The sequence below is a fragment of the Trachypithecus francoisi genome, unplaced genomic scaffold (assembly GCF_009764315.1).
Source record: "Trachypithecus francoisi isolate TF-2019V2 unplaced genomic scaffold, Tfra_2.0 Lachesis_group20, whole genome shotgun sequence".
Classification (NCBI taxonomy): domain Eukaryota; kingdom Metazoa; phylum Chordata; class Mammalia; order Primates; family Cercopithecidae; genus Trachypithecus; species Trachypithecus francoisi.
The window spans coordinates 71,853,828-71,867,842 of record NW_022681466.1 but is presented as its reverse complement, the minus strand read 5'-3'; the positions used below and the strand labels follow the sequence as shown (position 1 = coordinate 71,867,842).

General features: G+C 54.6%; 1 protein-coding gene across 1 annotated transcript; it reads right to left on the bottom strand.

Annotated features, from left to right (window-relative positions):
• Window positions 1–1,091: 1,091 nt before the first annotated feature.
• On the bottom strand, window positions 1,092–11,192 carry RFLNB (refilin B). The gene is made up of 3 exons (XM_033185239.1): window positions 10,826–11,192; window positions 6,913–7,016; window positions 1,092–4,581 (listed from the first exon to the last, which is right to left on the bottom strand). The coding sequence occupies exons 1-3, from the start codon at window positions 11,039–11,041 to the stop codon at window positions 4,251–4,253; spliced, it is 651 nt and encodes a 216-aa protein (XP_033041130.1). The 5' UTR covers window positions 11,042–11,192; the 3' UTR covers window positions 1,092–4,250.
• Between the last annotated feature and the right edge of the window lie 2,823 nt (window positions 11,193–14,015).

The window sequence follows — 14,015 nt, the reverse complement described above, 5'->3', positions numbered from 1 at the left end:
TTTCCATCCATATATCTTCCATTTTTAATAGGGTTGTTCTCACGGCTGTAACCAGGACTCTGAGAGGCTGAGGTGGGAGGATCATTTGAACCCAGGAGTTCAAGACCAGCCTGGGCAACACAGAGAAACTCCATCTCTACAAAAATACGACAGAATTAGCCAGGCATGGTGGCACGTGCCTGTAGTCCCAGCTACTCAGGAGGCTGAGGATGGCGTGGGGCCAGGAAGTTGAAGTTGATCCATAATTGCACCACTGTCTGGGTGACAGACGAGACCTTGTCTCAAAAAAAGAAAAAATGTTGGCCAGGCGCGGTGGCTCACGCCTGTAATACCCACACTTCGGGAGGCCGAGGCAGGCGGATCACGAGGTCAGGAGATCGAGACCACCCTGGCTAACACGGTGAAACCCCGTCTCTACTAAAAATACAAAAAATTAGCCAGGCGCGGTGGCAGCGCCTGCAGTCCCAGCTACTCGGGAGGCTGAGGCAGGAGAATGGCGTGAACCCGGGAGGTGGAGGTTGCAGTGAGCGGAGATTGCGCCACTGCACTCCAGCCTGGGGGGCAGAGCAAGACTCCAAATCAAAAAAAAAGAAAAAGAAAAAAAAATGTTGATTTCAAGGGCTCGCTACACATTCTGGATACAAGTCCTTTGTCAGATGTGAGTATTTTCTCCCACTCTCTGACTTAGGTTTTCTTAACGGAGTCTTTAAAGAACAGAGGTTTTTAAGAAAGAAACATCTAATAAAGCCTCAGGAGCAGCAGCCAGGAGGTCCCAGGCAGCAGCGAGGGGAGATGGTGGATCCCTGTGCTGTTACCTCTAGACCCAGGACTCATCCACCACAGGGAAGGACTGTGTGGGACGCCTGCAGGGAAAGGCAGGAATGCTATGTGAATCTGCCTCAGGGCAGGGTCTGTGCTGAGTACATGTTCCTATATAAGGAACGGTAGCTAAAATAGAGGCATTCGCTGAACTGGGGTGAATCTGAAGTCAACAGGGCAGATCAGCATTCAAGACCGAGCTGCATCCCTGGGACATAATTACTTCCCAGTCATCACTACTTTAAAAACAGAAGCATCTCTCTAAGTTTTGCTTTTTCAGATAATTTATTGTTAAATGAAGATGTCACAAAGCGAAATGGAGAGGGGGCAGGTGTCAAAGGTAAACTGAAAATGTCTTGTCTGCCAGATGCTATTCTGCTTTCCTAAGGTTAGAAACAGTAAAAGTGTCAAATGAAAAGGTACTCGCTCAAATTAAGTTTTTTTAAAAAGGTCTGTAATTTGCAAGGAAAATAACTTTTCACTAAAAATATCCTTATTACATGAAAGCCATAATTTAAGAGACGGAGAAAAAAGCTTTTTCATTAACAAATAAACAGCATCTCTCAGATACACTGAGGAATGTTTGTTTTTAATCAGTGGTCTTAAAAACCACTGCTTCCACCCTGCAAACGAACATGAATCCACCATTTCCTCTGACCCACCTGAAACGCTCCCTTTCTCTCCACACACTTCCTTTTCTGCAACTTTCAGCAAAGCAGGTTTGGAGAGAAAGAGGATTAGAAAGAACTACAGTTGGTTCCCTGTTGAATAACTTAAACCAATAAAACCTGGCTTCCCATTTGCATTACACATTCACAATCGCTCACTCCTACTTACTTTACTGACGTATTTCAGACTCTCTCCACACCTAGCATGATTTGCCTGAACTTAACACAGTTCCCATAAGACCCAAAAAAATCTCCTAAGGACGTCTCTGAGAACACAGCGGTGTTCAAAGGCCACGTCCTCCCACGCAACGCCCACACCTGCCACGCAGCCAGTACTGTTTCCGAGCTCATCCAAGCAAGTGTTTCCACGGGGCAGAGCAAGGCCTTGAGGATCCTGCTAACATAACTTAAAAGTTATTGGGAGGCCGAGGCGGGTGGATCACAAGGTCAGGCATTCGAGACCAGCCTGACCAACATGGTGAAACCCCGTCTCTACTAAAAACACAAAACTTACCCAGGTGTGGTGGTGGGCACCTGTAGTCCCACCAACTCAGGAGGCTGAGGCGGGAGAATCCCTTGAACCCGGGAGGCAGAGGTTGCAGTGCGCCGAGATCGTGCCACTGCACTCCAGCCTGGGCAAGAGGGTAAGACTCCGTCTCAAAAAAAAAAAAAAAAAAAAAAGACATTGACCACTTAAATGACCACAGCATGAAATCAGACAGAAAAATCCATTTTTATCAATAAATGCTGCGTCACTTGCTCTTCCAAACACAGGAAGCATTTTTGGCTCTGCATGTGACTGAGGATACTACGGGTGCCAGGGTGGCCCCTCACTGGGTCCCAGCCGAGCTTCAGTCCGGCAAGCTCAGACCACGGGTGGACCGCAGGCTGTGTCCACAGGGTGCTTGCATTGGTTAGGGGCACCGCGAACTGACGCTGTTGTCTGCACAGGACGTGGCTCTCCAGGCCTCCAGCGACTGCACACGACAGCAATTATCACCGCACCTGCTGCTGTGGCCCCGGGGCACCACGGAGCTCTCAGTTCTGCTTTCGGGACAGATGGAAGCCGTCCACAGAAACCGGAGCCGCAGCGGAGCTCACGGTGCTCGGTGACCCTCGGGCACTTGACATCATTTGGATGTATTCAAAGGAAATATCTAGTTTGTTCTTTCCAATACTGGAAGAAAAAAGTAAAACCATCTGCCACTTTCTTTACTCACACACCACAGGGATTGGCAGGAGGTCCCAAGAAGAAGGGGCGGGGGGAGGATGGGGTGGTGGGAGGCAGAGCGGAAGCCACCAGGCCCTGGTCCACCCCCACTGCCGGGCCGGGTCAGCCGAATTCTCACGGTCCTCGGGAACATGGCAGTCGAATGCCACTTGCACCCGTGCGGTGGGTAAGAGGAATGCGCCAGCACAGCGGCCAGGTTTTGACATCGCTCCCTACTGTGAATGCACCTTGTCTGCTGTTGGCCGGTGGGGGACACAGATTTCCTCGCCTTTTTTTCTGCCATATTTTTTAGAATGGAGGCTCACTATGTTGCCAGACTGGTCTCGAATTCTTGGGCTCAAGAGATTCTCCTGCCTCAGTTTCCAAGTAGCTGGGACTACAGGCTCCAGCCACCGTGCCCAGCCTTCCTGGCTTTTCGAATTATGCTTAAGGCACTGGCAAAATCCCTCTGCAATTCTGACGCCATCGAAATCCTAAGAATGAGTCAACCCCGGCCCCTCTCATGATGAACCAGGTCATCATCGGCGTCTGCCTCCTCCGGGCGGCCGCAGGTCTTAGCCAGGGCCACCGGTTCATGTCCTGAGTGTCCACTCCCCTTGCGGACTCCCAAAAAGTGTTTTCCAGGCATACACTTAGAAAGCCGTTTCTCTCAGAAAAGGCCCTCCGGCTCCGTTTTGCCTTATGAAAATATGGGAAAGAAAGTATTCTGAAAATATTCCAAAAGCCCAAAACACCTGTCGGAGACTCACGGAAGCCTGCGGAGACGGTCACCACATGCCAAGGGTTCGAGGCGTTTTCTCAGAGCCTGTGCTTGGAACTGACGGTGAGGAAGCAACCGGAGCCAAAGCCACACCCGGCGGCCCATGGGCCTGGCCTTCCCAGAGCAGGAGGCAACACAGAGAACCTTTTTTTTTTTAAGGCATCTTACATTGTGGTTTAGGAATTTTTTTTTTTTTTTTGATATCATGAAAAAAGATTTAGAGAACTACAAGAGTTTAGGTTAACAGGAAACACAAACGGAGATGGAAATTTAAAAACAAAGGAACGGAACTCAACCCTTGAACCCACGCAGGTGTCACCGTGTACTGAATTAGCACCACTTTTGCGTGGTGAAGACACCCGTGGCTGAAATTTCTAAAATCTCACTTTTTCCACCCTCTTCTTCGGACAAACTGGCCGTGGAGGAAGAGCTCTCCTCCTCCCTCCCGACCCCAGATTGCTGCTGCTTTCCTGTGGTTCTGGTGGTCTTTTTGTTGCCTCACCTGATTGAGACTTTGGGGAACCAACACAGCAGCAAACCAGGACATATACTCCCTCTAAAAACAGCTTAAACATTACAACACAAAGATCTCAATAATTATGAGAGGCAGTGAATTTTTTTTTTCTTTCTCTTCCCCTGGCCGGGCTTGGAGGTGTCTCTAGGTTAGACTCCTCTGGGGCTGGAATGACATGAAGGGTAAGGTCGCCCGGCTTGGCCAGGGCAGTAGGGGGCAGGACAGCGGAGCAGCCGGTCCGACCCCAGCCCAGCCGAGTCAGCGTTCGTCGGAGAGGTCGTCGCCGCCCAGCAGCTCCGTGGCTTCGAGCTCCACGCTGGACAGAAACCTCCGCATCGTCTTGCGACAGTTGTAGTCCAGGGTGGTGGTGTAGACGGTCTTGGGGTACTTGGGGTAGACGATGGTGGTGCTGAGGAAGCGCGTGGGCCTGTGGCGTGGCTCGAAGCGCACCTCGGCCTTGTAGCTGCGCCAGGTGCCGTTGGGGATGCAGGTGACCGTCTGGCTGCAGGAGGCCACGGCCAGGCCCAGGGGCAGCTGCACGTCGTCGATGAAGTGCCGCTCGGACTCGTACTTGACAGAGGAGGTGTACCTGCGCGGGAGACACAAGGCCACGTGAAGCCGCTCCTCTGAGCCAGGGGCTTGGGGTCCCCACCGTGACTGAGTCATCTGTGGGGTGCACATGTAGAAACACGGTTGCTCCCATGAGAAGCTACACATAGGGTCACAGAGTCTACAGAGGACTCACTATGTGCCAGGTACCCTTCTAAGTACTTTACTTACAGGATCCAATTTAATCTCCCCAACAACCCTGAGAGGACCCCGAGGTGCAGAGGTGAAGGTCACAGTGCCACTGAATAGGAGAGCTGGGATTTAAACACAGGGTGCAGGATTCCCAAGCTTATCCCGCATCACTGTTAGCCACTGCAGGCAGCAGCCCCTGGATCCCGCTCCCACTCGCCTAAGCTTAAGACCTTAGCCAAGTTACTTCGCTCTTCCGAGCCTCCATTTCCTCTTTTTTTTTTTTTTTTTTTTTGAGACGGAGTGTCTCTCTGTCACCCAGGCTGGAGTGCAGTGGTGCAATCTCGGCTCACTGCAGCCTCCGCCTCCTGGGTTCAAGCGATTCTCCTGCCTCAGCCTCCCGAGTAGCTGGGACTACAGGCACCCGCCACCACGCCCTGATAATGTTTGTATTTTTAGTAGAGACGGGGGTTTCACCATGTAGACCAGGCTGGTCTCGAACTCCCAACCTCAGGTGATCTGCCTGCCTCAGCCTCCCAAAACCCTGGGATTATAGACATGAACCACTGCACCCGGCCTCTTTTTTTTTTTTTTTTTTTTAACATATCTTTTATTCTTTGTAGAGATGAGGACTTCTTGTGTTGCCCAGGCTGGTCCTAACCTCCTGGGCTCGAGCAATCCTCCTGCCTTGGCCTCCCAGAGTGCTGGGATTACAGGCATGAGCCACCGCGCCCACCCTGTCAGCTAGTTAATGAGAGGATAAAGGAACCCAGAAACCTTGAATGCTGGTTCTGAAAGTTTGGCTCTACCAAATATTAACACTCTGTTCACCCTGGCATTTGGTTTGGGGCCCTCCCCAAACCCAGGTATCTGACCTTACCAATGAAAGCCAATTATCATCTTGATTACCATAAGATAAATTAGCATCTATGTTCCTCAGGCACTTAATTTTTTCAAGTCTTTCTTTTAATTTTGGAAGTGATTTTCTTCTCTTTTCTTTTTCTTTTTTTTTTTTTTGGAGGTGGAGTCTCGCTTTTTCGCTCCGTCTGGAGTGGTGCAGGGGTGTGATCTCAGCTCACTGCAGCCTCCACCTCCCAGGTCCAAGCGATCCTCCCACCTCAGCCTCCTGAGTCGCTGGGACCACAGGCATGCACCACCATTCCCAGGTAAGTTTTGTATTTTTTGTAGAGACGGGGTTTCGCTGTTGTTTCCTGGGCTGGTCTCGAACTCCTGGGCTCCAGCCCATCCTCCTGCTTCAGTCCCCCAGAATGCCGGATTCTAGGCGTGAGCCACTGTGCCTGGCCCAGAAGTTAGTTTTCTTATAGAAGCAAAAGCTTTAATGCATTTACTGAATTCTTATAGCTTTGTAGATACTGAAAAGTGTATGAGCGTCTCATACAGACACATCTAACAGCACTGCCTCCAACCAGCCCTACCCACTGGTCAGGTGAGTAAGAATCAGTATTCTTCTCTGCCAGTGGAATGGAAATCTCCTCTCTCCTCCTTAGGCAAGCAGTTAAGAGGCTGGTGGGAGTCATGGCCCCATTTTGCTCAAAATACAAGCTCCACAGGAACAAAAGGCTGAACTGCTCACCTCCCAACTGATGAACTCGCCTTTGTTCCATGTCAAAGGGGCCTTTGTGTTGATGCAGCGGAAACTCCAGCTATCAAACCACCAGGTACCAAAAGTAAAACTCCTTTCTCTAAAAAGACCTATCTTTACCTGAGTCTGTCAGTGCATCTTTGCCCCCAGATAATGCTGGATGAGATAGTCCCCAGAGGAAGCCCAGTGCTTGCCTAGTGAAATTACACTATGAGACAAGGTGAAAAGACCTCAGAGAGGGGTTGGCAGGTAAGGGAGTAGGGGACAGCAGCTGCTGGAAAGAAGAATTTATATCTGACAAAACTGTAACCCTCTGACGGTCATGATTCATGAAGTGCAAAAAGAAAAGGCAGAACTTTATACAAAACACGATCTCATTTTCATTTTAACGTTAAAAGCATGCCTATATATTTAATGGGTTAGAATGCAGAAACAGAAAGAGGACTCACCAAACTATTAATCATCTTTGTCACATTTTTGCAATTAACTAATTTTTTATAACAACAAGCATTCATATCTGGAATAAAAAATAAAAATTGTTAAAAACAAAAGAATAAAATTGGGGCCTGCTGCATTTACCTTACTTCCTTTGGTGGTAAGGGGTCAAATTCCACTCCTTCGCCAAAGGACAGGGGACACAGCCTCAGCACACAGCCGGGAGTCAGGGGCAGAGACGCTGGACTCTTCAAGGACAGAGAACAATGCCGTCAGAGCTCTTACGGGCCATTTCTTTTTTTTTTTTTTTTTTTTTTGAGACGGAGTCTCGCTCTGTCGCCCAGGCTGGAGTGCAGTGGCACCATCTCAGCTCAATGCAACCTCTGCCTCCCAGGGTCAAGCAATTCTCCTGCCTCAGCCTCCTGAGTAGCTGGAATTACAGCTATGTGCCACCATGCTTGGCCAACTGTTTTGTATTTTTAATAGAGACGGGGTTTCATCATGTTGGCCAGGCTGGTCTTGAACTCCTGAGCTCAGATGATCCGCCCGCCTCAGCCTCCCAAAATGCTGGGATGACAGGAAGGAGCCACCACGCCCGGCCCCCACAGGACATTTCTAAGCATCACCCACAGAAGGCCGTGGCTCGGCCCAAATGGGATCTGTGTCCCCGGTGCTGGGCACCCCAGAGAAACGCTGGGCAGGGAGCCGAGAGGTCTGGGTTCAAATCCCAGGTTGACCACGACTGTGCCGTGTGCCCTCAGAGGAGTCACATCACATGCCCTGTGACCTTATCAGCACAGCAAGGTGGACACCCCCTTTCACTGCTAAGGTTGTGTGAACAGTTGCAAAGAGGAAACAAACGTGAGCCAGACCGCTACCCCTTGCCTTGCGGTGAGAAACCTTGGTGAGCGGAGGCTCACCTCACCCAAATCCTCCATTCTGTAGCACTCCCTCTGTCACTGTCTCAGCAAGACTCTAGGAAAGGTAAAAGATATATATATATATAATATATATATATATATATATACTGCCAGGAAATTTTCTGTTTTTTAACTAAAGATTCAATCTGGCCAAGCACCGTGGCTCACACCTGTAATCCCAGCATTTTGGGAGGTGGAGGTAGGAGGATCCCTTGAGCCCAGGAGTTTGAGACCAGCCTTGACAACATGGCAAGACCTCATCTCCACAAAAAATACGACAATTAGTTGGGCGTGGTGGTACACGCCTATAGTCTCAGCTACTCAGGAGGCTTAGGTGGGAGGATGGTTTGAGCCCAGAAGGTCAAGGCTGCAGTGAGCTGAGATCACCACTACACTCCAGTTTGGACAACAGAGCGGGCAGAGCAGGAGACTCTGTCTTTAAATAAAAAACTTTCATTGGTAAGATGGACACCAGGCCGGACACAGTGGCTCACACCTGTAATCCCAGCACTTTGGGGGGCCATGGCAGGTGGATCACCCAAGGTCAGGAGTTCGACACCAGCCTGGCCCAATGTGGTGAAACCCCATCTCTACTAAAAATACAAAAATGAGCCAGGCGTGGTGCTGTGTGCCTGAAGTCCCAGCTACTGGGGAGACCGAGGCAAGGGAATCGCTTGAACCCAGGAGACAGAGGTTGCAGTGAGCCGAGATCGTGCCACTGCACTCCAGCCTGGGAGACAGAGTAGGACTCCATGTGAAAAAAAAAAAAAAAAGAGACAGGTGGACATCAGATGTTCTCCGTCACCCTCCGCTATCCAGAGTACTCAGTGAACCAGAGCACAGCAGTTCTTCCAGCCCCGCCAATGCATGGGATGTTCTGATTAACCAAGAAGGCTCACTAGAAGGCAGTTGCATACTAGACACGGTGCTAGTTTTCATCCAGTTTGCAGGATCAGGGCTTCCGTGTTAAGCGTGCAAAGATAAACACAGTGTGGAGTCTGAACACAGAAGCCCTTTATGTTCCCTGGTTTACTTGGGATCTATCATTTTCTCTGCCTAATTTGAGAGAAGGATGTACATTTGCGCCAGGGCGTGGAGTTAGCGGCCCCACCCCACATCTCCCAGGACCGAGAAGGAGGCAAACGTTTCTACAAGGTTGGCTCTAAGACCTTTATCATGAGACCAGGACAAGGTGTGTCAAGTGGGGGCATGGGTGGAAATGCAAAAGCCAAAGGGGACCAGGACAGAGACACAGAGGGCCCTGAGGGTCCAGGTCCTGGACCTGGGTGGAGGTTTAGCAAGGCCAGGCTAGAGGAGCAGGGGTGGATGGGAGCCAAGGTCAGTGAACTGTGTGTGTGTGTGTGTGTGTGTTGGTGGAGGGCAGGGGGGGTAGGGTACATAAGGTGTGGGCACTGACTTCTGCAAACAGCCCCCAAATAGTGACAGTGGGCCCAGCTCTGCCCCCAGTTCTCTGGCTGCCAGACCCTGCCCAACAGAAGGGGGCACCTCCCAGGTGTCCCCATGAGAAGGCTGGTGATCTCTGAACCCCCCACTGCCTTCTTCCAGGCACTCGGTTCTGTGCCTTCTCTGCTCTTCCATCCCCGCCCACCCGACAGACCCTCCCTGAGCACGGCCCTTGCTCCAGGCTGAGGCTGGGGTGATGTGGGGCAGCAGAGGTTATAACAGACACATGAATGAAGGGCCGCTGGAATGGGGATGTAGCTGTGGGCTCTGGCCCCTGGGAAGCATCAAGAAGGCCTCCCAGAGGAGGTGACCTGAGCTGGGCGTTGAGGGGCCAGCAGGACACCTCCTGGGAGAGGTAAGAGGCCCTGGGCATGCGGGTGGAGGGTGGCAGCAGAAACGCTGGTGTGGTGTGTGTGTCCGGCCTGCGGCCAGGGCAGGTGGACGACAAGGCCAGATGGGGCCAGAGGGGAGGACACTGAAGGCCAAGTTGAAGCCAGCCCAGCCTTGGGATGGCAGTGAGGAAACTGCCCTGATGCCCACCGGGAGACAAGGTGGGAGGGGCGAGACCACCCTAGGGACAGCAGCGGCCGCCGCCGACTTCACCCGGGGGAGGGGCTGGATGTCTCCATCCCCGGGGGGCAGGGCCGGGTTGCAGCCCCACTTCCAGCTTTTCTTTTTTTTTTTTTTTTTTTTTTTTTGAGGCGGAGTCTCGCTCTGTCTCCCGGACTGGAGTGCAGTGGCCGGATCTCAGCTCACTGCAAGCTCCGCCTCCCGGGTTCACGCCATTCTCCTGCCTCAGCCTCCCAAGTAGCTGGGACTACAGGCGCCCGCCACCTCGCCTGGCTAGTTTTTTGTATTTTTTAGTAGAGACGGGGTTTCACCGTGTTAGCCAGGATGGTCTCGATCTCCTGACCTCGTGATCCACCCGTCTCGGCCTCCCAAAGTGCTGGGACCAGCTTTTCTGAGACTGCGGGCAGGATGTGGCTTCCGCAGACTTCTAAGTAAAGGCAGCAAACACCAACATCTGAACGACTCCCAAGGCAAAAGATTAGGTGGAGTTTTTTTTCTTTAAATGAACATTTTAAAGTAAAGTAAACGGATTACTCTGTAAAAGTTTCCACCCACCTAAAGGCCTCCCACCCGTTATGTGCCCGACCCGGGTTCTCGGTGTTCGGGCCAAGAGGCGGCCGCGGGAGGCCGCAGGCTGGGCAGGGACCTTCCCTAAAGGTCGGGAAGGCTCTGGCCCCTTTGCTCTGGGATGCGGAGCGCGGGGCACACCCGCTCCCGGCCCGGCTGGGAGGAGGCGAGCAGCCCCGTGGGAACCCAAAGCCGCGGTGTGTCGGGCCGGAGTCCCGGGGGGCCGGGGTTCCCTCCAGGCGCCCCCCGCCCGGCGAAGGCAGGAATGTGGCCGAGCCGCAGCCTGGCAGCCCCGGGGACCGCCACCCCGAAGGGAGGAGACGGCGGCTCGCCGCTCCCGGGGCTCCCGCGCCTCCCAGGCGATGACAATTTTCCAGCCACCGGCTCCAGCTGGCCAGGCTCGCGGCGCTCCCGCCCCAGGCTCCCGGCGATGGCCGCCCCGTCCAGACACCGCGCGCCCGGGGGCCGGAGCCGCTGGGGGTCCCGGGCGGGAATCGCTGCGCTCGGAGGGAAGGAGCCCGCGCGGGGCCACTCACCTGAGCCGCGGGGGTCGCCGCCGCGTCCGGCTCCAGCGCCCCCGGTGCCGGGGCGCGCTCCCCGCCGCCTCCGCCGCCCCCGGCCGCCGCGAGCCCCCAGTGGCTGGGGCTGGGGCTGGGGGGCAGCCCCGAGTCCGGGCTGTCCAGGGCGCCGTCGCCCTTCTTCTTCGCGTCCACGAGCTCGGGCACATCCTGCAGGCTCAGCCGGCCCACCATGGCGGCACGCAAGGGGGGCCCCAGGCACCAGCGCCGGGGTCGCGGGACAGCGAGGGGCGCAGACGCGGGCCGGGGCCGCTGCCCTCCCGGCCGCCCTCCCTGCCCCGCCGCCCGCGCGCCTCCGGGATCTCGCGGCTGCCGGCCCCGGCCTAGGCCCCGCCCCGCCTCCGGCCCCGCCCCCTTCCCCGCCCCCGCCCGGCAGGCCCCGCCCCTCCCGCCCCCGCCAGACAGGCCCCGCCCCCTGGCTCCCGGCCCCGCCCCCAGAGGCCGATCCCCGCGCGCTGGGGATGCCGAGCACGAAACGCCCCAGCCCGGTCTAGCCCCGGGCGCGCTACAGGTGGACGCGGGGACCCGCTCGCGCCGGGGCTCTGGGGGCGCGTTGACCCCTCGCCCTGTCCCAGCGGGACCCGGGAGGCGCTAACAGCTTCCGACCTGGCGGTCGGGGGAGCCAGACGGAGCAGGATCCCATCCCGCAGAGGCCTGGGGAACCGGGCGAAGCCAGCGAGCAAACAACTGGAAATTATGAATAGTTAATGCGCTTCGTAAGGCCGCAGCCGCCTGTTGGCCCAGGAAGGCGGGCTCTGGCGCTCCTGCCGGTCCCAGAGGAAAGGCTTGTCCTCAGGGGCTCCGCAGGCGCGGGTCGCCCCGGTGCTCGGCTGCACAGGCTGTGGCCACACAGGACACGCAGCGCAGAGACCTGCGGCTGGCGCAGACTCGTGGACAAGCGCAGCAGGGTGACCGCGAGCTGCCTCCAGGGCCGCCGGCCGCCCAGGGGGGACCAGAGCTTTTCCCTCACGGGGGCTAACCGCGCTGCCCGCCCCACCCCCGGGAGAATCCCTTCTGAAAAACAGACGGCACTTCTCCCCAGCCCTTCGGTTTGACAACGAAGCCTTATCCTGAGCGGGAACCCGTCTCCGTAGCTGCGGGGTGTAGGACTGGGCTGTTCCCAAATCCAGTACCTTTTCTCACGGGCCTCCGAGGTCAGCAGAAAGTGCGGGGAGTCCCCGCTCCACCAGCAGCCCTCCCCTGGGGGTTCTGATGGGTGGGTGTTCAGCCGAGGGCCTGGAGCTGGAACCTCACCCAGACCTACAGGACAGCTCAGAAGAGGAGTCACACCCTGCACGTCCCTGGCCGAGACAGTGGCAGCCCAGTCCACATCCCTGCAAAGATGAAGGGTATTTGTCCTGCTTGGGACAGACCTGTTAAACTCAGAAACTCAGAGCAGGTAGATCTTAGAGACCCACTGGCCAAGTTCCCGCCACTTACGTCCCTTCCCTGTCACTTTCATGTAAGGAAACAGAGAGGGATTTCACTTGCCCTAAGTCACACAGCTGATCCCAGACAGCTTGCAGCGAACAGAAAGCCAGCATCATCCCTCCACAGAAGGTAAATCCTGGCACACACCTGTGTGCTGGGAGGTGGTTCATTCATTCAGTGTCTGTGGGAATAAATTACAAAATCCACAGTGCACAGTCCTGGCCAAATGGGCAGTGCGAGTGTTACCAGGAAGGGGTCGTGATCCAGACCCCCAGAGAACATTCTTGGATCCCCCCAAGAAAGAATTCAGGGCCGGGCGCGGTGGCTCGAGCTTGTAATCCCAGCACTTTGGGAGGCCGAGGCGGGTGGATCACGAGGTCAGGAGATCGAAACCATCCTGGCTAACCCGGTGAAACCCCGTCTCTACTAAAAAATATGAAAAACTAGCCGGGCGTGGTGGCGGGCGCCTGTAGTCCCAGCTACTCGGGAGGCTGAGGCAGGAGAATGGCGTGAACCCGGGAGGCGGAGCTTGCAGTGAGCTGAGATAGCGCCACTGGTCTCCAGCCTGGGCGACAGAGGGAGACTCTGTCTCAAAAAAAAAAAAAAAGAAAGAAAAGAAAGAATTCAGGGCGAGTCCATACAGTGAAAGCAAGTTTATTAGGAAAGTAAAGGAACAAAAGAATGGCTACTCCTTAGAGTAACCCCGAGGGCTACTGGTTGCTCATTTTTATGGTTATTTCTTGAGGATATGCTAAATAAGGGGTGGGCTATTCATGCCTCCCGTTTTTAGACCATATAGGGTAACTTCCTGATGTTGCCATGGCATTTGTAAACTCTGGTGGAGCTGGTAGGAGTGTAGCAGTGAGGACGACCAGACTCCACTCTCGTGGCCATCTTGGTTTTGGTGGGTTTCGGCCGGTTTCTTCACTGCGGACTGTTTTATCAGCAAGGTCTTTATGATCTGTATCTTGTGCCGACCTCCTGTCTCAACCTGTGACTTAGAATGCCTGAACCGTCTGGTAGGCAGCCCAGTAGGTCTCAGCCTCATTTTACCCAGCTCCTTTTCAAGATGGAGTCACTCCGGTTCACAGGCCTCTGACGCAAGGACGCACCTGTACCTCCTACCCCTTTGGATCCCACCATCTGCACAGCCACGTGGCATCGGAGGAGGAATCTCAGTGCTTTCTGGGGTTGTAGAAAGACGGTTTGTTGGTAGTGGGAAGCCTGGACTCATTGGAGGGAATTTGCTGGCCAAGCATGAAAAGCTGGTAAGATTGGGAAACGTGTCCGGGAAGACGGCGGTCCTGAGGTTGTCCTCTGGGTTCAGGAAGCCAGATCTACTAAAAGGACTTGCCAAGGTGCCATCCTGGCACTGAGGAGAGGTTCCTGTCACCCAGCGTGGCCTCCTTTTTTTTTTTTGAGACGTACTCTTGCTCTGTCGCCCAGGCTGGAGTGCAGTGGCACGATCTCAGCTCACTGCAAGCCCCGCCTCCCGGGTTCACACCATTCTCCTGCCTCAGCCTCCCGAGTAGCTGGGACTACAGGCGCCCGCCACCTCGCCCGGCTAAGTTTTTTTTTTTTTTTTTTTTTGTATTTTTAGTAGAGACGGGGTTTCACTGTCTTAGCCAGGATAGTCTTGATCTCCTGACCTCGTGATCCACCCGCCGCCTCGGCCTCCCAAAGTGCTGGGATTACAAGTGTGAGCCACTGCACCCGG